This window comes from Spodoptera frugiperda, chromosome 2 (assembly GCF_023101765.2).
Source record: "Spodoptera frugiperda isolate SF20-4 chromosome 2, AGI-APGP_CSIRO_Sfru_2.0, whole genome shotgun sequence".
Taxonomy (NCBI): Eukaryota; Metazoa; Arthropoda; class Insecta; order Lepidoptera; family Noctuidae; genus Spodoptera; species Spodoptera frugiperda.
In genome coordinates, this window is record NC_064213.1 from 12,260,698 (window position 1) to 12,287,384 (window position 26,687).

Below are 26,687 nucleotides of genomic sequence, written 5' to 3' on the forward strand. Positions count from 1 at the left end.
CCGCAACACCAGAGGAGTGACAGGTGCGTTGCCGGCCTTTTAAAAAGGAGTATGGATAAATACTAAATAAGGGTGCTTTTCCAACAGAAGTGTGCTTTGCTACGTTGCTGTTGATGCGTTTGGTTTCCACCAATCATATTTATTGATACACATAACTTAGACCTGGTGAAAACAAGGTCAACTAAGATAGAATATGTTTTTTACATGGAAAAATGCGTCATGCATGCTATGGATGTGTGTTATGGATGCATGCTAAGGGTATGTGCTAAGGATGGTTTCTCTACTATTGATACGTCGCATACTCGAGTTGCGCATCTTCCTCGTACAGCTACATAGCTTAGTATCAATGGAAACTGTCACATAGTTTCACATCCTCGCATCATAGCTACATAACACATCTCTAATGGAAAAACACCCTAATTAATTCTGGGCATTTATCCATTTCCCTCTAAAACTATCAGTTGCTTTCGCGTTCTCGTAAAAAATGGTAGCTTAGATATGTCTACTCCTGTTCCAATTGCCGATCCCTTCAACCGTATTACCTGCCTGAGATGAGTGAGAAATAGTTTAAAGTAGATAAGAAAGATTGTATTTACATGCATGTATGTTACATGCAAAGTCTGAAATTTACAAACTTTCGTATTTCAAATTTTTGATATTAGTAAGATCCACAAGAGAAACCGGTTTTATATTTAGTACCGGTTATTTGTTTATCTTTTAATTACGTCCCTGAAATTCACTGCTGCCACACTGTTTCTGGTTTCTGTCAGATTAATAGGTGCGGCCATGTTGATCTGTAGTGAATAAAACTGAGTTAATTTTCTTTTAGGGAAATAAAATTGACACAATATGCCCAAATGCGACCTCAAAACGAGATACATCCCAGCGACGTTCGCGTGGACTCTATTGTTGGGCACAACATCCCTGTTTTTTTATTTCCCGTAAGTATACAATGTCGTCGATCGTCTGTAAATTCTCATTTTCGGTTTGACAACTTTCACATGAGATTGTTGAATTGTTTCTATTAATATCTTGGGGCTGTGGACTTGCCCTGTGTGACTGTGTGTGGATTATACCTTTGATATGCCTGTGGCGCTGACGGTAAGAGCATTTTGATGAGATCCTTGGAGTTGGTGTAGGAGCCATGTTCCAAGTAATTGTATGTCATATTTACATGAACAGTGTATTAATGTATTAATTAGTGTGTTTCTTGAAGTGAGTAGGCATCGGTGTGTAGTCGTGTCAATGGACAGGTACTTCCTGTGTGGTTTCCAAATCTGTATAAACAAAAGATGTCTCATGGTGTGTTGGGAATGAGTCAGTCAACCTTACAGTACTGTGTTACAGCCTATTTATTTGTTACAAGTTATCCTCTAAATGTTTGTGTGTTGTTTACATAGATATTTAAATTATAACACATCTATATGAGACATGTTCTAACAAGTTGTGCAGGTGTTATCTCTCTGTAAATATTAGATGATGATTACATTAATAAATTAATGTCAACTCTCTAGTGCTCAGTGTTTAGTTTATTACTTGTTAGAGTTTTGGTTAATTCAGAATTTAAACTTAAAAGTAACTTTTATTCTGTTTCTTTAGTAATATTCTGTGACCTTACAGATGTTTTTTTTTTTCTATATAATAAGATATTGAATTTTCCTCTATTATAATTCTACAGCCGTTTCCAGTTCAATAGAATCACTGAACAAAAAGTTTGAAAAACAATTCAAAAGCCAATTAATTTTCCAATAAGAATCAACTTCTAGTTATTTAAAATTGAATGAAAAAGAGCTTATCAATTAGATTTATTTGTAAACATTTCCATCTGGCATGTGAACTGACACAATTTAAAGCAAAGTGAACTAAACATATCTGTGGTGTGGTTGGCACAGTTAAAAACCAGATACCTAATAGTGTGAGCTAATTATAGCCAATGTTAATTAATATCAATGTGTATCATACTCTTTCAATACCATTTTGAAGTTTATTCTTTCGGAAACAAGGATTAAATTTGCTTTTGTGGATGATTTTTGCTCTTGCCATGTCTCTTATAGCTGTGTAATAATTATTTGTTACTTTACTGTATTGTTCATTCATTAATTCCAGTACTAGCTACATTCTATTTTTTCTTATTAGAAAGTGTCTTATTAGACAGCTTTCCAGTCAATTGTAACTATTAAATAATATGAAATAGTTCATTACACTCAATTGTATATCATGTAGATTTCATAAACCTTATACTTTTGTACATATTTCAGTACTTTTCCTACAAATTACGCTTTTAGACAGCAAATTACAGTAATTTCATTTTATTTAATGACTCCCATGTTGTTAAAAAAGCACAAAACAAAACATTTAATTCACAATTACGTCATTGAACTTTATGTCATATGACTGACCTATGCATAAAACTGGTAATACCTGTAATTTATTAATTTGCACTGTCCGTGACTTGATTTCTTTACGTAACTGTAAAAAACTGGGTTAAGTTTACACTAAATACCGTGCAACACAGTGAATTCATTAACCAGTGATAGTAACTGTTTGATGCTTCATTAATTACTCAAAGACTGTTGTAATATTAACCTGTTTTACTCGGAGGATGGTAGAAGTACTAGATTTAATTTTGTACATTGTTTTTGGCACTAAATGCTAGTATGTAATAGGGCTCAAACCGCTAAAGTTATTTAACTGTTAAAATGAGCTAGATCCCAACGACATTTGCATATTTCATCGCATTATTCAGATTTGGTATTTTGAAACTAAAAATCTACCTTTATTTTGACCTACTAAATAAATCGTGACATAATAAATAACCAACTTAACTGATAATTACTTCTTTAAATACATTATCTTAGCCACTACAAATGCTGCAATGTGTGTAGAATTCTAATGTTTTAACCTATATTTTGCACTTCATTGCATTTGTAGATTTTCATTCTACTTCCGATAGCAAACACTTCCCTATAACTGTATTTAATACTTTGTTGTCAAATGGGCCCCAGTCCAATTAGAACCTTAAAAGACTATGCAGATCTTTTAAGTTGTAATTGACCCAATTTTTATACAACACACTGTATTGCAAATAGCTAATATAAAAAAAATTGGTGCTTTATTCAGAATGTAAAACTGTCTTCCCTTTCGAAATATAATAGGTGTGACGTTAATGTTATATGTTTCAAAATATGTTATTTATTTATTGAAGTATCAAATGAGTAGGCCGAAGCATTAATAGTTAACATACAGATACTCAGTACAAATGGTGAGATTTCAGACATGGTCTAATAACTTTCACACAGCTTGTAGTTCCACTTAACTTAATATTTCTATGTATGGAGTTATAGTGGTTGCTTTGCTATCTCTAATTTAATCGTCTTTGTGTCCAATGGCCTGGGATGTATTTAGAAATTTGTGAATTTGATTCCTAATTCAGGTTGGTTTCTTTCACTCATTCCTCTTGAAAATTAATGCACAAAATCATTGTTTGTTTTCTACTTACCTACTTTACTTTTGTATCTTATTTATTACTAGCTACTTCCGCGCGGTTTCACCCGCTATGCTTAGCTGCTATAGGTCATAGCGTGATGTTTTATAGCCTTCCTCGATAAATGCACTATTCAACACAAAAATAATTATTTAAATCAGGCCAGTAGTTCCGGAGATTAGCGCGTTCAAGCAAACAAACAAACTCTTCAGCTTTATAATATTAGTATATATTAGTATAAATTAGTATAAATTATTTTTTATTTATAGCCTTTTTATTCGGACACAACAAAATGTATCTTAAACTATCATTGCATTCTTCCTCCATTTCTGCATGCCAGTTTGCCAGGCTGCAAAGACCTCCTCCAATATTCTCATTTTTGTATGTATTGTATTTAAAATCTAATAGGTACTCATATTTTGTTACTAATCAATAGTTTCATTAATATTTCCTTTCAGTTACTATCTAATTCCATTTTATAGTCAACTATAAATAATGTAATAACTAAGTCATAATGGTAAATCGTTATAGCGGCCTTGTACCTTTACGTTATTACTTAGAGAGCATTAAAAGATACTCGACTCTCTCTTTAGATTTGATGAAAGGCGTCTGCTTAGCAGAAATATCCGCCTTCGACTTCCATATAGGCAAAACATTATTATAGCAATTAATTCCCACATCAAATCATTGCTTACCACCAAGCGAGGCCGGATACAGGCCGAGTCGGACTAACTAGCGGGTTACCGAGGCTCCGGCTCGAAGAGCAGGAGTAGGAACGGGGTGGTTTTTAGTCAGTAAGAGTCTGACACTTCCTCTCGTCTCAGCCAAAGCAGGAGAAGACATTAAATGTAATTCCCCTCTCACAAAAAAGATCCTATTAAATGATTAATAATATTAATAAATACTCTCGCAAAAATACTAAATCTTAGTTTCAGACAATAGCTCCGTTCCTCTAAACACGAAATAAAAAGCCCCTCTGATTACATTTTCCTTAACAAGACAAAAACGCGCCATAGTTATTCAAAAGACCTAGTTATTGTTTAAGTCTTGTAAAGTAGTTTAAGTACAAGTAATATTATGGTAATTTAGACACACCTATGTTCAGAAGCCAAGTCAAGTAGAAATAATTTATACATTAAGTACATAAAAAACGTAATAACTACGTATTAAAATTACTCTTAAAACAGTCTTAAAGTTATGGCAACAAGGTTCTTATTCCATCAATAGATTGCGTAATGAATATGCAATTTTAACATAATATATCCTGCTATTAATTAGTTGAAAATTGATATGTTGTCGCTAAATGTATGAATAATAAGTGTACAACTATAATGTTCATTGACAATCAACTGAATGTTATTACGATTCCTTTCCTCATGGGAATCTGTTTTGAATTTGGTATTTGAAAACTGTGTGAAACATTTTGTCTAAACAATTATGTAGATTTGTTTCGGAACGACTGGCTTGGCTTGGTCGATCAATAGCTTCTATCTAAAATATTTTGATAACAATAGAAATTTAGATACTGATTCTATCTAGGTTCTTAACTGAAATCCTATGATTTCAGTTAAAAACCTAGATACATCCAGATTAAAACGATAAAATTTTGACCGGATTAAATTGAAAGTCCAGTAAGATCCGACCCGGAGCTGCGGATTGCCTAGCCCGTTACCGGGGCTCCGGCTCGAAGAGCAAGAATAGGAACAGGATGGTTTTTAGTTAGTAAGAATCTGACACTCCCTCACCCAAGACGGGAGAAGTCATTGGATGATATGCACCCCGCAATAAAAAAGTCCCGTAAGTTTTCCTAGATTTTAAAAAAATATTTACGTATCCACAAACCGACAAACGAAAGTCTAATATCCCGTTAACTAAAAAGTGTAAATAATTTATTCGCTTTAACTCCGAAACTATTGAAGTGACTTTGATTAATTTCAGTATAAACACACACAGCGTTTATTACATAAGTAGAACATTATTAATGGAAGAGAAATAGTGTATACAGTTGAGAAAAATAGAGTACTTAATGTATTTCCAAAATCTGTTGATATTGACGAGAGACGAGTAATAATTACGCAATATTTTTTGTTAAACGGTTTTAATGAGCGCATATTGTATAGTAGTCAGGATTAACCGCCGTACTCAGAGTCATTTAATGGTAACTTAACCCAGTCCTTAGCAATCGTTTTCGATACAAAATCGATACTAAGGATTACTTTAAGTAATCATTAAATGACTCTGAGTGTGGCAGTAAGAGTGTGTACCAAATATCAGATCGATCGGACGTCAGGAAGGGAGTTAAATGCCAATGACTAAATTCGACCCAAACTAAGAAACAGGTCAAGCTAAAAACCGGTTAAAAATCAGATCAGAATCTATCTATCATCACATCACTTCATCAGTATCTCAACTTTCTTTATCCGTCTGAAGAGGGAAATCTTATAACCCGATACAATATGCCACGCGCGTACTACAGACGATTATGTTGCTTACATACTTTTATCTTTACTTAATATGTTATAGCTCAAGAGTTTATTTGTTTGGACACGCTAATCTCTTAAATAAGCAGTCGTATGTGAAAAGTATCTTGAGATTGTTAGATAACTTTAAGGAGGTATTATTACTTGATATTTATTACGTCTTGTCTCGCTGTTTGCGTCAGATTACTGAACTAACTACTCTACATAAGAGGAATTAGCAAACGGGTTGAAGATCGCAGTTTAGGGGTGCTTTTCCAACAGATGTGCTATACTACGTTGTTGTTGATGCGTTTGGCTTTCACCAATCATATTCATTGGTACACGTAGCTTACCACTGGTGGAAACGGAACGTCGAAAATTGCGTGCTATCATCGATATGTCGCAAACTCGAGCTGCGCATCTTCTTTACATAGCTTAATATTTTTTTAACGGTGATAAATCTGCGTTCGGCCACCGACCCCCTTACAGCCAGGACGGTGAAGCGAAGATGTGGCCGATGTGTATGTTAGTATCGGTGCAAACGGTCACATAGTTTTACAGCTTAGCTATTAGATCTTCGTAGCATACGTACATAGAAAGAAATATCTTTGGGGAAAAGAACTCTAAAAGGCTCCGGTTTATCAGAGAGCGCTGCTGCTTGGTCTCTGTGAAATGTTGGTCTCTAAGTCGGTTTTAACTCTTGCGTTACCATTCGGCTTATTTTCTTATCCCATATCTAATCCATTTAGTTACCGATTGCGATTGGATACACTGCGTTGTTCAGATGCTGATTCATCAAACAAATATTTGTATAACACTATATTTTAGATAGTTTTTCCAGGTACAACCATGTGTGTGTAGGTTAATGTTCTAATAATGCAGGTGCAAAGATTTTTTAATGCTATCGTGTGATTTCTTAAAGGCGTAGTTTTCTACTGTGTGATCCTTTTTGGCATATAATGGCCATAATCCTTGTGGCAAGGAATATGTCTTTCGGATCTTAATAAACTTTTTTAAACCTCTTGTGTGTTGGTATATGAGACACAATAACTCATTGTGTCTTGCGTAGATCTGTGCTCCCGGCATACTACGGGTTAAGACCCAAAAGCCTTGCCATCAATTTGGGCGTCAAACGCTTTAAAACCATGTAAACAAAGCAACTATGTAGGTACTTCCAACCTAATTACTACATAAATCTATTTCAAATCTTGTATATACCCATAGCTTGTAACTTAACACATTCAGTGCCACCGACTCGCCCGGAGAGTCCATGTAAATTTTATTCCAGTGCCGTCGACTCGCCCAGCGAGTTCAATGTTTTTGCTCTTTCTTTCCAAAATGCATGGTGTATTTTCTGCTTAAAATAATACTGAAGACTAAAGATACCCTAACCTAAGAATTGCATAGAGGGTGCGACTCTATGGTTCTGGAATTAAATTTACGTGGACTCTCTGGGCGTGTTGGTGGCACTGAATGTGTTAACCTTATAACTTGACATTATAAATTAAATTATAATCTACAATATATGTTGATCTATTTATAGATACCGTGACCTATAACTCGTAAATGTCAGATTTACTCTGGATGTAATAGGTACCTAATTAATTACATAATAGCTTTCTGCTTTAAGAATAGATCTAACTGCCACACTCAGAGTAATTTAATGATTACTTAAACTATTCCTTAGTAACGATTTTGTATCGAAAACTATTGCTGGGGACTGGGTTAAGTTATTTAGATTCTGAGTACGGCTGTTTTTTTTTTTTTTTTTGATGGGGTAAATCATCCAATTACTTCTTCCGCCTTGGGCGAGGCGAGAGGGAGTGTCAGACTCTTACTGACTAAAAACCACCCCGTTCCTTCTCCTGCTTTTCGAGCCGGAGCCCCGGCAAACCCGCTAGGTAGTCCGCAGCTCCGGAGACGGCTGTTAGTCTGGATCTTCATATTGGTTCAACCTTACAGAGTGCGTGAAATTAATGGCTGTGCCCAAAATCGTCCTTAATCTTTAGGGCTTAAGTGTTACGTGGAGTTAATCTGGCGAGCCATCATTACAAAGTTAGTTGTAAAAAGATCGATAGTTCAGTCTGGGCGAACACTATCACGCTTTTAGTGTTAGTATTGGTCTAATAGGCTCTTATTCGCTAGAAGCGCCATCTGGTGTGTCCAAATTACATATAGCTCGTATTTTCGGACACTGGAGAAAAGCTAAGGCCTTAAAACTACAATAAAAATGTCAACTCTACAATCAATCTAGCATTATGTATCTTTATATCCAGTTTAAACGAACACCTAGCATCTAACAGACAGACTAACGGACAATTCAATTTGACGTTTCAACAGTGCCTAATTTAGGATTTTTTAATGGATATAAATGCATTGACTTTGAAAAAAAAAAGATTTTAAATTATATTGTAATAATAACAGTCTTTATTTTGTCTATTCCAGGTGTCAATACTACCTTCACAAGCACCCATGGGTTCCCGCGTGCCAAGGCTTCATAACGTTTTTTGTTTTGGCCAATTTTACCCTGGCCACTTTCATGGACCCGGGAGTTATACCAAAAGGTATGTATTCGCTTTATCTACTTGTAAAATTAATTACGATAACTAACTTTTCAGGCCCGATACTCGCACCATTACGAAATGTGACATAAATCTTCATTAGAAATCTTTCTATCCATTCGTAATAACAGCATAAATATCTATTTAGAAGTTTTTAAGTGCCGTAATCTGACAGACGACCCAAAAAGCATCTTTGTAATAAGTTATTCACAAGGAAACATTAGAACTTATACCATATGTCCTTGGTATTATGACCTAATTTTCTCCCTACGTACTAAGCTATACAGCCGTGTAAACATACATGTTTACTCCCCCTGGTAACCATGGCAACGGAAAACTACCCATTACCTTTATTTACCCACCACACGTGAGTTCATTGTTCAATTTCTCACTAATGGTGTCACAATACCTTATTGTATTATTTTTAAGTATATTTCTACGCTATCTTCATTTATGTAATTCATTAGTGTAGGTACCGTGAATCGAGTTTATCAGATAATTCGATTTCAGTGCAATGAGTAATTCGATAACGGTGACCAACCCTCTTTTGTGATTTCAACTTTATTTTTATAGTAATGGGATATGCTAGTGATTGGTATAATTGTTGTATGATGATAAACTTGATTTATTACATTGACATCAAAACCAGACAAAAAGTAAATTATTATTGAACCTACAAGGACAAATGCTTTTCTTTCTTTAATAGATTATAGCCGGTTCAAGTTATAATGTTGTCTAAAAATGTTTTTTTCAACTTTGCCCCACGCTAGGATTTCCTGCTGTGTCGTGGATGCGTTTACAAACATACAAGTTCACATACACATAACACCCAGACCCAAAACAACAATTTGTAGAACACACAAAGAGTTGCTCCGTGCGGAAATCGAACCCGCTACACGGTACTTGGCAGCCGGTTGCCATGCCAACCGTGCAGTAGATTAATAAAATATTGTCGTATGAACTACAAATTATACCTCTGTAACCTTAGTATGACTTTGTTTTTAATTTAAATTAATCGAAACATGGTTGCGTTCGGCGCTCTGATTGGTTGGTTTATTCTAGCCGGCCAATTAGAGCGCCGAACGCGATGTCGTTAAATGTAAAGCAAACTCGTACTAAGGATACAGTTCGTACCTTTAGAGATTAAAGTTTCATTACACTTATCTATCTATTATACGAACTAATAATTTTATTGTGTAGATATCTAGCTGCCTGTTTCCCTAACGAAAATTGCCGTCCAAATAAATTACAGCTACTAAGCCGCAAACAAATATTAGACTAACTAGGAAATTGTTTACCTCACACAAGCGAAACGCGAACCGAGGCGTTTCTTACCAGGCCTAATGAGGTTTTTTTATAGACTCGTGTGTTTGTCTGTGCCGATTTGTTCGTACTGAAACACTATCTTATCTACAATGTGAATGCCCTTGTGAAAACACACGGTTACAGTCGTTTTAGGGATTTTCGCTACGGTCATTAAATTGCCAATAAGCGATAACATCATGATTTGTTCAGTAGTTTCTGAGAATGTGGCGGACGTATTTTGTTGATATTGTTATTTTTTCGTTGATTAAAATGTGTAGTTGTTCGGTATTAGCGTTTATCTACTGGTTACATTGATCGATATAACATTGAAGAAAATGACAAAATTACGCCTATTACATCCCACTGGCGTGGTGGGCAAATCTAGTTCATCTAGATCTTAGACTACATAAACGTTTAACTTTAACGTTATTCGTAAATTATTTCGTCCGAGTTGTCGTGAATACGTTTTTTTATTATACAGACCCAACTTTGAATCCCGGGTTGGCTAAATTAAAGTGTTCATTGTACCTATTAGGTTCTTTCTGTAATGACCAATTGATCGACCTGGATTTGCGGACTGCCTAGCTTGAAAAGCAGGAGTAAGAACGAGGTGGTTTTTAGTCAGTAAGAGTCTGACACTCCCTCTCGCCTCGCCCAAGGCGGGAGAAGTCACTGGATAATTAGCCCTCCTCAAAAAAACCTTAGTTGGTAGGGTAATCCCTACACCAGGCACCTAAAACTAAACTAACTATGTTGGATTTTAAAGTCAAAGATTAATCAGTCTAATTCTTATTGTTATTCAATAGTAATCGAACAATAACACTATGGCACTGCTATTGAAAACATCGATTCATCTTATTGTGTACCAGTAATTTAACAGAATAAAGTAAATGTTGCTACATATTTAAAATAAAATATCTTCATAATAAAAACATGATTTACACTCATGACTCAGTAATCACTTATTGATGGCATTTTAATATCCTTAGTGATTTATTTAAGTTTTTAATATATTGTCGCCTGATCTTCGTCCTAATTGTAATGTAATAAGACGTTTGATTTAAACGATTTGACTATGTTTTGGGTGAATAGGAACCGATTTTTTTATGGTAAAAGCCGGTAAACGCACCGACAGATCACCTGACGGTAAGCAATCACCGCTGACCATGGACACCCTAAACACCAGATGCTTTACAAGTGCGTTGTCAGCCTTTTAGAGGTTAGAAATTTAAGGGTTGTTGGGGAATGGAGGATTGGTACGGGGGGGGGGGGTTATTGAGCCTCCAGTGACCTCACTCACACAAAGCAAGCGTTGTTGCATGTCGGTTTTCTGTGAGACCTGGGATCACTCCGATTGAGGTGGAAAAACAATTTCTGGATAGATTTTAACACATATTAATGACATTACTCTTTTGTGTGCAGCTCCATTGCAAGTTGCCCCTTTGCTAAAATATCTTTTCAATGTTAGGGTAGGTATTAGTGGTATTGGATAATGAATCTTATTGTCTCGGTGTTAAAGATTGTTTTTAGATTAGCAGTTTGGAAAAACTATTTCTAGATATTTTTTAACACATATTAATGGTATTACTCTTTTGTGCGCAGCTCCACCTGACGAGGATCGGGAGGACGACTTCCGAGCGCCCCTGTACCGCAGCGTGGAGATCAACGGTATCACGGTGCGGATGAAATGGTGCGTCACCTGCAAGTTCTACCGGCCGCCGCGCTGCTCGCACTGTTCCGTCTGCAATCATTGCATAGAAGTGAGTACGCATAATATTATTAGTTTATCCCCCAGGGCAGTGATTCCCAAAGTTATCTGGACTACAACCTATCTAAATCAAGTTCCCAACTTTAGGACCTATTTCAGAGAAATAAACCGCTACCGTTTATATAAAAAAATTAATACAGAATGTTTCTTTAATGTATCTTTCTACAGGCAAAGCCCACTAGAAATTCGGCTGCGACCTACCAATGGATTGCGACCTATAGTTTGGGAAGCTCTGCCCTAGGGGGTATGTATATGTAACACCCACTCTATACAAGTTGTGAGGCTCATGTAATAGTAAACCTTTTGCCCACACATTTGCATAATTCTAGACTCCGTGATTGTACTGAGAAATTTTCAAAACCTGAACACCATCAGTAATATTTTTCCTTTTCCGAATTGATCGAAAACCGCCAATAATGCTTTGCCCGACACGCGACCGAATCAAACTCGATAGCCCTGGACGGTAGTCACTTTTCCAAGTTTCAGTCAAGTACACTACCAGTCTACAAATATTGGCAGTCAAGGTTGAATATCTATTAATAAATCGGGATATGATGTGCCTGTATAATTCTTACGTCTTCCTCATGTGAAATTATTCGAAAAATGCTCTACTAGTTTCAGTTTACACCGGGATCCATATTCACGCCGTACATTTTACTTGATTTGTAATGAGTTATTCGTTTGTCCCCAGACATTTGACCACCACTGTCCGTGGGTGAACAACTGCATCGGACGGCGTAACTACAGATTCTTTTTTTTCTTCCTAATATCACTCTCTATACATATGCTGAGTATATTCGGACTTAGTTTATACTACATCATGAACAATAACAAAACGTTGACGCAAGTCGAGCCTATTGTGTCGTATCCTTTTCAAATTATACTAGTTTTAAGATGGTTTTGTTGATTGTGAATCTTATTGTCTGTGTGTTAAAGGTTGTTTCTGGTTGTTCCTTGCTGAAATATCTGTTCAATGTTAGGGTATTTGTGATATTGGATAATGAATCTTATTGTCTCAGTGTTAAAGATTGTTTCTAGATTAGCCGTTGCATTGAAATGTGAATATAAATTTTGGCTTAATGACATTGGCAATAAAATTTATTATTCAATATTAGTGAAAATATTCGATAATATAAATAAATTTAAAATAGTTAGATTTATTTAGGTTATCGTATGTAATGTGTAGCAATATTATAACAAATATAAATAGAAGCAGGTAAATGTGGAACAAAATCGTACCTGTTATTGTGATACTAACTGTATCAGAGTAGTTGAGAATCAAAACATCAATATACTAATTGTTATTTAATTTGTACAATTTTTCATTTTGGTGGAGAAAAAATAAACGCTATCACACATTAGAACCAGCATAAACTAACCATTGAATGTCCGGAAAGATCATACAAAGCAAGACCATGATAAGCTGGTTTAGTATAGTCCGATATGAAGCCCATGTGTACAATAAATATGGTGACAGAATCATAAATCAAAGCCACCAAAGTCAAAATACCTAATTTATTTCAATTAGACCAAGATACAAAGGGACATTCGAAAGTCAAACTAAAAGTTAAAAGTCAGTTGGTCAAACCTCTGCTTGTTCTAAACTGTAGATTGAACGAGCGAGAAACTCCATAGGTTACTCTTTTCCAATCAGATTCACAATACAATTTTTGGTTACATTGTTGGTTCACATAATATCAGAAACTCATCGAAGTGAATAAACATGGTAAATATCCCGTCATAAGTTCTAATAATATTGTTAGTTCAATCATGTCAATTTTTAGAACAGAAATCCTTAACAATTAACAACAGAATGGTAATAATGGGCATTATAGCACTATTAGCGATACCAATATTTGGTTTGACGGGGTTCCATATGGTGCTAGTGTCCCGGGGGCGCACGACCAACGAGCAGGTGACGGGCAAGTTCACCGGGGGGTACAACCCCTTCTCCAAAGGATGCTGGTACAACTGCTGCTATACGCAGTTTGGACCTCAGTATCCTAGGTAAGTTGGTATATTTTATAATCTTATATCAGGGTTCGGGGATATTCAATATCAGTGATATATAGGGTGACTGGTAATTAGTGAACGATATTTAAACACGTGATTGTATTCATGATTACAAACAACTTTCCTAAAGTAACTTTTATTGTATATTCATTAGTTTTATTTTTATCACAATAAAAAGTTATTATTACTATAACATTAAGTTATGGAGCTGAATAGTTCTGTGTCAATTTGGTTGCCTCGGAGCCAGCGTCACGACCCATACGTACCAAACATCATCTTTTTAGAAAAGCTACTTTATTATTATGGCATTATAGTCTCATTTAGCTTCAAATCAATATTTTCCATCACTTACATCTACGTAAAAGGTTTTATTCAGCTCTACTGAAACATACGACATATTTGCAGATTCAAAATACCAAAAGATTCAAATACTAACGAACGAATTAATGCGAGCCTACTATCCACTAGCACTAAACCAGGCTCGAAATCATTCAAGATGCAAATCCTGCTTTGTTGCTCCGTTTAGGTAGGGAACTCATATTTTGATAGATTAGGAATCATTTAAAACCATTAAACTATTGACACAATAGAAAATGCATTGTGTCTTACTTAGATCTATTTCTCGACAAACTACGGCTTTATGCTTAAATATGTCCATGTATTTTATGTATTTGTTTTCATCTAAACCAGTGAACTCATTTTTCGTAGAATGTAGAGCTATATTATTAGCATACAACCTTAGTTCTTGTTTATGCGAAACCCGAATATAGTTTATTCAGAATGTAACTAAGTGAGTCCTCTACGATTTTTATACCTACCATGTTGTATAGCTCGTTACCAGTCCGCCGCATGGCAAGGGATTTTGCCGTCAGAAAAAACTTTCAAATTCAACCAATAAAAGCAATTAAAATAGAAAGACAATTACTTGTTTTTTAACTCATTTTCCATAGTCGCCGCTAAACGTAGGAACTGTAACTCTTCCTCCATTAAAGTCCTTTATTCAATAGAAAATTTCCATTTGATGACATATTTAATATATTATTTACAGTCTAGTCCGACCATCGAAATACATATACAAAGGTGGTAAGAAGCGAAGAGAAGCGATGCCGGGAGGCGGGCACTCTGCCTCAGCTATATCGACGATAGCTACCGACACGCAGCATCAGGTAAAGACGTACACGGCGGACAACGGCACGGCGCACCGCCCCGCTGGACCGCACGCGCATTATAACAAGGTGAGAGCCAGACGCTTTGCTCCCATTGCTAAGCTAATAAGCTATAAATTGTTGTTAATAAGGTTCAAGTTCCCGTGTATAGACAGCTCTGAAAGGGGTCAAGTTGTGGTGGTAGGGGATGTATTAAAAGTTTTCCAATACATGTAAAAATTACCATTGTGTTCATTGTTATAAGGTGGGGATTTGTATAAACTCTTCAATGGTGTCTCCACATATCGTTAGATCTGGATGAACCATAGGGTACATGTTAACAATCAAAAGGTTTCCTAAAACATACGATAATTACAGTTATCTAAATTGCAATTATTATTACCTACATTAATTTAACTTAGGCGCATTCTACGGACCCAAGTTTATAAATCAATGAGTATGAAAATTAAATAAAACCCAATAAATAGGGTAGGCATTTATACAAACTTCAAAATGTCTGTTTTCAATCTGGGTGGCATGATTTTTCCTTTGTGTTGTGATCATTTATTTAATTATGTAATATTATATATCATTGCATCTCATTTATATTTAGATTTACACTACAAACAATTTTAAACCCTAACTAAACACATTTAAGATACATTTTCAGTTAAACATATAATATATACCTAATATTTCATTTTCATTTAACATTCTGTACAAAATCACTAGAAAAACAAGAAAAGCTTGTTTCATCCAAGTAAAGCAGTAGCATCATCTAGTTATCATGCTTGTAGAGCGAATTACATACCTTCAATTCACAGACATAAGGTCGATAATAGCACTTGCACTATTTTGGTTAAAGTTTTTCAACTTTACGTGAATTGAAGACATGATATGTCTGGCTCTCGACTTATACTCGATAGTGGTTACTGTGGCCCGTATTATGAACTATACTCAAGTCAAGATAACTTCTCAAGTACGGTTAGAAAGGGATGCAAATACATTCACCAGATATGTGCATCCCTTTCTAACTATGCTTGAGCAGAATCTCGCTTGAGCATCGTTCCATAATATGGGCCTATGAGTTTTCTCTTGGTGATGGTACTACGAATGGTGGAACAAGTTACTTTTACTTTAACGTAACTGTCTTTTGGACAACAGCACATCAACCTGTCTAAATTCCTGTAATCGATTTTCAACCTTATTAGTATTATTGTAAGGTTGGAAAAACGAGATGGGTTTGGATGGGTTCATGTGATTTAGATCTGATTTTCATAATGCACAATTTGTTTTCTTTTGCACTGAGTTTAATTAAGTTTTAAATGATAATTATAATATTTTTCTTTTAACTTTTGTGCACTGTGAAAGTAAATATTTATTTTGGTTGAAGTCGGAATAATAACTGCCACACTCAGTCATTTAATGATTACTTAACCCAGTCCTTAGCAATTGTTTTCGGAAGAAAATCGTTACTAAGGAATAGTTTAAGTAATTTTTAAATGTCTCTGAGTACGGCAGTAAGACGATACGCAGTTTTCCCTTTCATTTTGAGTATTTTGACTTACGTTGAAGATATTTTATGAGCATTTAGACATTTATAACCTTGAAAATATAAGAATATAGTATGTTTTAACTTGTATGTGATCCAAAATTATTTTTCCATTAAAATAATTCCGACTTCATCCTAATATTTACACAAATTCTCATGTAATATTTGTAGCACTATGTCTAATTTAAATACTAAAATATTTATGTATTTTATCCAGTATATGTATATCTTGTAGCTTTATGTGTCTTTACTTATAATATTCTAATTCTAATATCATAACAGTCAATGTTTCACGCACTTGCTTCTTTAAACTGAACTAAATATAAAATTAAATAATATAATAATTAATTCTGTGGAATGAATGTTTGATGTTCAGTCTCTATTCCTACTTTCTTTCTTTTTATTAAATGTTTACTAACATTCATAAGAGAAAAATAAATAATAAATATATTAAAGGAGAAAATAACAGCTATAGCTACAAACTAGTACAAATTCTAGATCTTATCTGTATTGAATCTAAATGAAGATAATATTCATAACATTATTTAGTAGAAAAAAAAACAATTACGTAATAAAATAACGCCCAACTTTAATAACCCATCATAATTATCCAATTTGTATATAAATGGCTCTGATAAGGAAATTGATTGCGTTGATTATATCCCAATTAAATAATTATACTAAAAGCCAATTGTAATTACGGAAATTGGATAGATTCAATATGAATGGATTATTATTTTTGGGCGTCACCCCCTTTATGAGAGGGGTGCCGGGTGGTCCCCCATACCCCCTCCCACGGTGAGTGAGTAAGAGCTAGAGTGTAAAGTTGGTGTGGGCGGCGCCCTCGCAGCTGTCTCCTGGCCGCGAGGAGACGGAGGCCGAGCTGGACGGGCCCGGCGCCTCCCAGTCCGCGGACTGCGAGCCCACGCCGCCCCCCCTACAACGGAGGGGTTCCGCAGCCAACCTCTTCCCCCCCGACGCACATCATCACTTGCCGCCACGGCCGCACCATTATCCACGACTCAGCCCGCTCTCCAGAAATACCAGGTAAATCTGATTAAATATTTTATGAACTTATGAAAGATTTATCCACTTTCAGTTAGGTATGCAGTGCGGTAATCATTTTTCACCTTTACATCCCCAGTGTGAGATACAATCTTAGAATGGTTCTAATCTCATAGGGTTCTTAACAAATACAAGTGTAAATATTTGCACCACTTAGATTATGTCATTGTTTATAAGCCCCTAGTTATAGAGTAAAGGACTAAAGTCAATGGGAAGGGCGATATACATTACTTCTTCAATGCTATGCTAACGTGTTTTGTAATAATTCCAGCCACGGTGGCACAACGACATCAGGCTACCGGGTGGTGATGGAGCCGGTGAGATACGACGCGGGCTCTAACGGAGGAGCCCGGCCGTCGCCCACCATGCAGCAGAGGATCAAGGCGCTCGGCGTCCCCACGCCGCTAGCAGTCAGCAGTCCTGTCAGAAGGTAACAACCTCAATCTCAAACACAAGCCACGGAGACTGAAAGATACCCACGAACATATTGGTGCTGGTTTTCTAAATTACACTTTCAGTTTCCGCATGATTTTAATTGAGGCAATCGGTATAATATTTATGGTTTACTAACGTAACTTTTCGATGATGCCTGTTAAGTGATTATGGGCCCCGGTGTGGTTCGAAATTTATCGAGCGCCCTCGATTAGTTGAGTAAGTAAACCGTAAATATTGTTTAAATTGAGTATGTCTCATAATAGTTGTTTACAAAAGGAATCTACGGACTACCCTAATAAAGTCTAAAATGTATTAAACTTCACTATATTACATTACTTGAAATGTTACTAGATCAAAATTTCGATAAAGGATTAATTGGCTGATTTTGAGAGGAGAAAATGTTCCCATAATTAAATAGGTATTTATATTATTTCCCATTGTATCATGGCCTGTTCCTATCATTAACAGAAATGGTTTGATCCCCTTCTACCTAAAACCGGGAATGCATCGCTTAAACCACGGTACAGATCAACGACAGAAGTATAACTTTGAACTAAAATAAATTCTTAATAAATGATAAATCTTAGCTCTTCTCTAAAGACTTGAACAAAGTTATACTACTGTGTGTAGTCTGTATTGTGCTTATACGTTTTTATTTTATTCAGTGTTTATTTGCATGTAAAATGTTTTGCATTCACGTACTAGAGGTTAATGAGTTCGGGAACACTAATTTATGTCGATATTTATTGTCATTGGTGTATATTTAGCTTCGTAAGATGTGAGGGTCGCTTACTAATATAATATTTAAATGTGGATAGTCTGAGATAAAAAAAATACTTAAAAATGTAGTTTCAATATACAATTATTCACTCATTCTACACAAATGCACCTTTTATTTAATCACAATAAAAGTAGAATACACAATTACAGAATAAATCTCAATTACAGAATAATTCTTAATTACAGATTCCATAATTACAGGTTGAATCTCAGACTAGCCTCAAAATGTAACAAAATATAATTGGATATTTATTTGTCCTTGTATTACGTGTTAACTGGGACTGTAAAAATTGTATATAATGAGTACAAATGGACGAATTATATGCAGTGAGACCACGAATATGAACGAATATGAAATTATATACCCTATTCAACTATCCCAGTTCCTATAGATATTTTTAAACAAGTACAGTGCTACATTTTACTTGATATCTATTTAGCACTGCATGATGACAGACATAAGTATGTTGTACTACTAAAATTAATTAATTTTAGTCCATTAAAAATGAAAAATGTTGTTTGAAAAGCACTACAACGCCCGACAACTAATTTTTTCAAGGAAGAGCTTATACATTATAGGGGTCTAGAGAAATACCCTAAAAGGTTGCTGAAATACACGAGAACTTTATTGAGATAATGCCATTTTAATTTCAGTTAAAGATTGTATTTCAATGCTTTATTAGAACTACAAAATGTCTCACGTCTTTCAATCTTCAAAGGGGTAAACAGAGGTGAGGGAGATGATACATTATGTAACGCCCATTTTTCTTTAACCAGTCCATAGATCGAAAACATCAACTTTCAATAAAATGTAGTTTTATTGTAAAATAAAAATATTTGTGGTCTCACAGCTGATACGACACGAAATATAAAACTTTGTGATTTACCGCTTACCGCGGCAGGTGGACCTAACGCATAGAGCCGACGTGTCAACGGTAATTCGTAATGTCGTTTGCTCTTGTGTGTGTTTGTGTGTTTGACATTTCTTTTTTTAATCTGTGGATATGATTAAAATAGCCTACATGTGTTGTAGCCTCTTTGGTAAAAATTATAGACTTTTTGATATTCTTCTTATGGCCAATCTTATATGTATAACCTATATATAGATAGATTTGTTTACTAGAGATGAAATTTTGATTTGCGCCCGTAATTAATAATATCAATGCAAATCTATGGAATAACCTCTTGTCTATATGGTATATGAGACACAATAGAAACATTAACTGTATGGAGTTTCTGTCTAGAACAGAGATCGATCTAGCTGCGGACTATAGTGGGTTTACCGGGTCTCCGGCTCGAAGGGCAGAAGTAGGAACGGGTTGGTTTTTAGTCAGTAAGGCGAGAGGGAGTGTCAGACTCTTACTGACTAAAAACCACCCCGTTCCTAATCCTGCTTTCCGAGTCGGAGCCCTGGTAAACCCGCTAGGTAGTCCGCAGCTCCGGATCAAGCATCAGCCCTAATGGGCCAATTAAGATCGATCATTTAATTCGGTCGCTAAGGTCTATACTAATTCTGTCGACATTCTTTAGTAAGCGGATCTATCTATATTTTTTTTTTTTTTAATCTAAATTTTTATTAGGGCTTTTTTCCTAATCGGAACATGACAGCCCCATTATATGCTACAAAATATATACATAGACAGCAGCTAAACCATGTTTAGCTTGCCCTTAAACTTAAAAAATAAATGGTCAAATGAAACAGAGATCTAGCCTCGGGTGATAATGGAGATGCCAAAATACTATTAAAAAAACCAATATTAAAATGATCTAAACCAAAAATATAACTTCTTTGAGACTCAATTCGTCTACACTCGTGGATCTATCTATAGGCTTTTCAAATTGGCCGTTAGTAAAGAAAAGGTATACAGTATTGTTAATCGTTTTTAAAATTCCAGATATGTAACAGTAAGTTTTGTATAATATTTAAATTAAAACTATTTTGAAAATATCCACCGATTTTCTTTATAATACTTTTGTATATAATTTTGACTGGCTCTGCACTTTGGTTTTGTTTTTGCTATTAATTTATTTTTTTATATAATTGATAGGGGTTTGGTTTGGCCGCAAGATGGCGTTGTTCTCAAATGTTTGAATTGAATTATTTATTTACTATGTTAATCTTGAATTGTAAAAATGCACAGATTGTCTATAGATTATACAAAGTTTAAAAGTATGTTAGTTATGCCTTGCATAATATTGATTCTAAGCACAGAAAATATTTTTTTGGCATGTTTTTATTTGTATATATTTTCTAAAATAGATTTTTTATTTTAATTCAATAACCAGTTACACCGTAATTTAAAGGATTTGCATGTTTTTAACGTTAACTTTTCTTTAGTTCTACTTTTTTTTGCGAGAAATGGGGTAGAATCAGTACCTAATTAGGTAGCATATTTGTAATTCTACTATTTTTATGTATCTGGGGAAGGGGACCAAATAACCTTTGCAATTTACCAAAGCTCTGGATTACTTTAAAAAATGGTGTAATGATGTTATTGTGTGAATTTTGTCTGTCATAAAAATACTGTCTTATTTAAGGACCTTAAAGACCTTAGGACTTCAAGTGTAGACAGAATTCACAAATATAGAACATGTAATATATATAGATATTTTTTTATTTGCAAGCTGTTGTGACACGGGGCGCAGGCGTAGCACAACACACTATACAATGGCTGATAACAGCTACCAACGACTGTCCATGGTCGACTTATGATCATAGACACGTCATACTCTATGGTAAACGAACTACTGCTAGTCAACGTACACTTTAAACTTTTTTCAAATATTTTTACGCCGCTCTTACGTCATAAGCTAGTATTTTACCTTTTTTCCAATTAATTTTACGCTATTTTTTCCCCAATTTTTACGGAAACGTTTATGAATTCTTCGTTTTCAGAAATGTAAGCCTGATTTTGAGTACACTTTAAAGATACAAGTATATCTATGTTCTCACAATGTACAAAGCCATTGTATATGTCGTGTCGTCGCTTGCCCGTCTGTTGTATTATCCTGATGAAATTAGCACTGCATTCTCTTTGAAGCACTATTCGATTATTTTTATGTAATATGTATGAACATATATTTTTTATTCAACTAATGTAATCATTTTTATTAAGTCAACTTTATTCAGATATCTATTTGAAATGTTAAACTTCTGCTATAAACATTTGTTACTTAGTGACATCGGTAGTTTCACCAGGATAAGCATGCAGTAGTAGACATGTAGTGCAGTAGTGTGTATGATATGATAGTGTAACATAGTTGTGGCATGTGGCGTTGGCATGCTCCCCGCAACCGTAGCAGGCGGAGTCGCCGCCTACGGACCCAAAGTTCTACGCGTTCAGAACCCGGTCATCTCTCTGTTCTAACGATGACTATACTTTGATCCCAATCACGTGTTACATGCTCATGGTTATACGTAGCTTAGTTTTATTTATAATTGTGACATTTGGAACGTAGTCGGGATTGCGGTACGGTCTTGTCATGTTGATGTATTCATATTTCAATTGAAAATCCGACCGATACGTTAGAAAACGCACGTCTCCCGGTGGGTTGTACACTTTTTGGTTGTAGTCGACGACACGGTCGACCACCGCCGGGTGCGTGCGTATCGACGTTCTGAACGTGCACAGTCCGAGGGCGGCGGCTTCGGTCGCGCGATCGCACGTGCAAACGCTTCGCCCCGCAGCTCCCTTCTCCTTCTGTCCGTAGGCCGTACGATAACGATAGCGAGGGCTCGGACGAGCTCGCGCGATTAAACCCCTGACGTGAGCGCCGCGCCTGACAGGTCCAACCCGGGCACGCCGACGCAGCCGCGCCGCCCCGACTTCATCGGCGTCGGCGGGCGCGCCTCGCCGCAGCGCCGCTTCCTGTCCGAGGGCGAGCTGCTGCGGCCCGAGCCGGCCGCGCCGCACCGGCCCACGGCCGACGACATCCGCGAGCTGGCCGCGTCCCCGCAGCGCGGGAACTACCTCTGGGCCGAGCGCCCGCCGCACCCCGCCGCGCACGCGCACCCCGCGCACGCCCCGCACCCCCCGCACGCCGCGCACCTCGCGCACGGCGTGCCGCGCGGCGGCGTGGCCGTGTTCCCGCCCGGCGTGGCGGGCCCGGGCGGCGTGGCGGCGGCGTCCCCGCTGGCGCGGCGGCGGGGCGGGGCGGGCGGGGTCCCCCGACGCGGCCGCTGTCGTTCGTGCGCGCGCTGGAGGTGCAGGACGCGCTGGAGTCGCGCGCGCCGCCGCCGGAGCCGCCGGACCGCGCGTCGGTGTACGACTGCAACTACGAGATCTCCGTGTGAGCCGACCGACCCGCCCGGGCCGCGGGCAGCGACTGACTCTCGGCACTCTCGTGACGTGTGATCGCACTTTTATATCTATGTATATTTGTGAGTATCTGTAATGTTGACGTATATTTAATTGTGAATTTGTTGAGAGAGTGTACATAGTCCCCAGTGTTGTGATTCCGAGATGACATAATAATTATATAGAGGTTAAAAGAGTAAATGTATCAGCACCCGAGTGACTCAATTATTGTGTAAAAAATATATTTATAAAAATTGTTTTTCAAGGAGCTGTTGTATGTTTTTCCTTTAGGTTTAAATCGATGTGTCAGGTAGTCGGAGGTTACGGAATTGACTGATTCGTTAATCTGCCTCAATTTTTTTAGTTGAAACGGGCGGGCGCAGCGAGGTTTACAAAATGTCGCAGCGTGCGTTTTTTACTTGACTATTTATATAAAGTATTAGCTTGGTACATTTGGACGCAGTTGCCGTAGCAAACTAAGTGGTGTAACGACAGTAATGACGACTTGTTTCCTGAGTAAAAAATGCACGACGTGTGACATAATAATGTGCCAAATATTGTGTAGTCACCGGTAGCTTAGAGCACGCGTCTTGTTATTTCATTCTGATCTTGGACGTTACGGAACTTTCCTGAATTTTGTTGTGATAAGACACTATTGTTAAACAATCGCTAAATCATTGTATCACTTGCGCTATTTCCACTTGATTCGTGTTTTATTCATTCTTGTAATCTAGTGATAACAATACTTTCCTATTTTACGATAAGTGACAAAAGTTTAAGTAGTACGGTGGGATGTTTAATGGGGTGATGCGGCTTAGTGCCTGAGGAAGGGAGATGGTGATACATTCTTATGTGTGAACTGCGCGTGTAATTATTAAATAAATCACGTCAATATCATATCTGCGTGTGCGCAAGTGTGAATATCGTTGTGATTGCACCGTAATTTAAACTTATGATTAATATAAAATAATGTATGCGTAGGAATCTCAAGCAACTATGACTTAGACGTAATAATCGCGGGATCATGGCAGCTTTGAAAAATATGACAAAATTGACTTAAAATTTGACATAGCGGATTGTAAAACTCGATTTGAACTTTATTACTTCTGGCATACGATTGATTTTTCAACTTAATTCAATTTCAATCGAGTTTATAAATCCGTAATACCACCAAAAGGGTCTATAATGGAATTAATAAAGATTAAATACAATTTTAGTTCCATGTAAAGTCCCTAAACATTCAGTTGCTTGAGTTTATAAAGATTGTGATTTATTACACCGCAGATCTACCTAATGAGTGAATCGTAAAAGCCCACTATTTATAGTTATTTTCCATTTTTTCGATAATTAAATCTAAACTACAGGCAAATTTAATTAGATTTTGTTAATGGTGCGTAAATAATTCATTCTGTAGTGATTGAGTAGTCCAATCTCCCTCTGATCTGACTTTTGTAGATAGAGGGAGACTAAATAGAGATTGGTGACTGATATGTTACTAAATACGGTTTTTCGGTAAAAATCGGTTTTAGTCGTCTTCAGCATTCGTTATAATATGGTTATGTGCTAAATAATTTTATACGATTTATTTAAATTATTTAGTTGATCATGTTGTTTTTGTTGTATCTTAATCTACATTAGATTTACCTGTAGTCTTAGGTCTAATTATTATAAAATAAAGTATTTTTCAATGAGCGAAAGTAATGTTTGCATTTCGCGGGGTTGTTTGCAATGTAAAACGGATCTCAACTTTCCGAATTCCTATTTTGACCTGGAGAAACTGTACTTATATTGTCTATAATGTAATAAAAAGAATATATTATTCTAAATTACAAAAGATGTACTGAACACATTGAAATAGAAGTGAGTCAGTTGAGATTACCTTATGTACATAAATAAATAAAGTATATATTTAATATTATAAATTAATATCAAGGTATATATTATAAATGGAACGTATCACTAGTTTTTGATACAAAATGTTTAGTCGACGAACGCATTTTACCAAAACGTTCGGCAGTGATACGTTTTAACAAGATTGTATAGATATATATAAATTACAATAAACAGTCTTCTATTTATTAAGGGTTAAGTATGTAAATATTCACGAGAAATGTAAAAGGAATAACTAAGGACAATTTTGTATAGAACTTGTGTACTAGTATTTGTTATGAATGTTACAACTGCGTATGTAATAACAACGGTTTAGGTTCGGTGCCAGTAAATACAATATTTTTTTAATCTACATACAAACATATCAGCAGCGTATTCTCCTTTATACGTAGCAAAGGTTTTGTTGAACGGCCTACAATACAATACAAGTGTTTCAGTACTCTTCATCCATTCGCCTGCCTCTCACCAATGCACATTCCGTTTCTCATATTTATTTTAATGTAGTTTATTTTGGCACATTTGTTTGACTGTGCGTACTTAAATTTTCACAATTAGTGCTTTATGGAACACTGTTGAGATGACAATGCACACATTATAGAAGTTGTTGTTGATTGAAACCTGACTAAAGTCCATGTTAATGTCCATAAATATGTTAGAAAGACTATTATAGTTAGACGTAATTATTTGAAATAAACTTGTATGGTATTTTGGAGTAAAAGCTTATTGTTTTTAAGTAATATTTAACGTTAATGTGACCACAACACGATTCATTTTTGTAGGACAACTTAACGTAACGTTGCGCTGGATTTTATACGAAAAGGCATTGTAGATTTGTTGGTTTTTTATGTACAATAGCCCCATAAAATGGACGGCTATTTTATAACAAAGTGTTTGTCTCGAAAGTTATTTTTATGGTACACAGAGTAAAATGTAATATATTGGAAAGTAAATATGGTATAGAGTAACAAATAAATTGATTCGTGTTGCGGTTTCTTGTAAATTAAGCAATCGATTTGGAACTAGTGTGTAACAAATGAAACTAAGTATTGATTTTTTATAATGCTTTTAGACCCAAATATCATACGATGTGAGTGTACAAATGTACAAAATGTTTGTTTTTTTTTCTCGACTTTTCCCTAAATCCGAAAATGTGTAATTTGAGGATGTAATAGGTTTGAAATACAGCTGCGCTGCAACATACCTAAGACTAATGTGTAATTATAATAGTACCTCCTCAAACGTTATTACCTAATTATGTATGTGACAGTGTTTTATTTTTGTATTTTGATAAAATTTGTGTAAATAATTTTCTTATTTTATTGATATTAAACTCAATTAATCAACTTATGTTTTATTTTCTTCTTCAATTTTTCTTACTGGCAACTTTGCTTTGTTCTAAATTGTGTCACTAAACAATCTAAGTAAAATATAACACTTTGTCTTAAAATGCTTCCACGTCCATCACTACGCATACATGCAGAAATCCAGATGCACGCCAATTAATATGTTTACTGTAGTTTGGAATTGGTTTCAACGGAGTACATATACAGCCTTGCTACAATTATTGAGAATTTCTAAATACAAGGAACTGATAAATAAGGTCGATATTGAATAAACTTATTAGGCTACAACAAACGCCTAAAAAGGACCTACCTACATTCACCACTCCTAATTTCTTGGTATGCCAGCCAGAAAAGTTTTCGGTGGTCGATAAGAAACTAAACAAAACTGGACAAAAAATTTGTGAAATTATGATGGTGGGAATATAAGTAGATATTCTGCCGACCCCACCTATTTAGCAATCCGTGAAGAAGCAGTGAAGATCTCAAAATTAATGCAGCTCTTATGAATTCTAAAAACCGGTATTGAAACAAAAATCGACTAAAAAAAATTATCTTTCCTACCCGAAATTTCAAAATTTTTAAATGATCT

General features: G+C 35.9%; 1 protein-coding gene across 1 annotated transcript; it reads left to right on the plus strand.

The window, feature by feature from the left end:
* The first annotated feature begins 743 nt into the window (after positions 1–743).
* Positions 744–26,098, plus strand: LOC118269107 (palmitoyltransferase ZDHHC8). The gene is given in 10 exon segments (XM_050704814.1): positions 744–941; positions 8,389–8,507; positions 11,412–11,569; positions 12,269–12,441; positions 13,390–13,584; positions 14,639–14,825; positions 17,114–17,334; positions 17,624–17,782; positions 22,355–22,741; positions 22,743–26,098. Coding segments are annotated over 10 exon segments (1,911 nt in total). The 5' UTR covers positions 744–849; the 3' UTR covers positions 22,963–26,098.
* Positions 26,099–26,687: the final 589 nt, after the last annotated feature.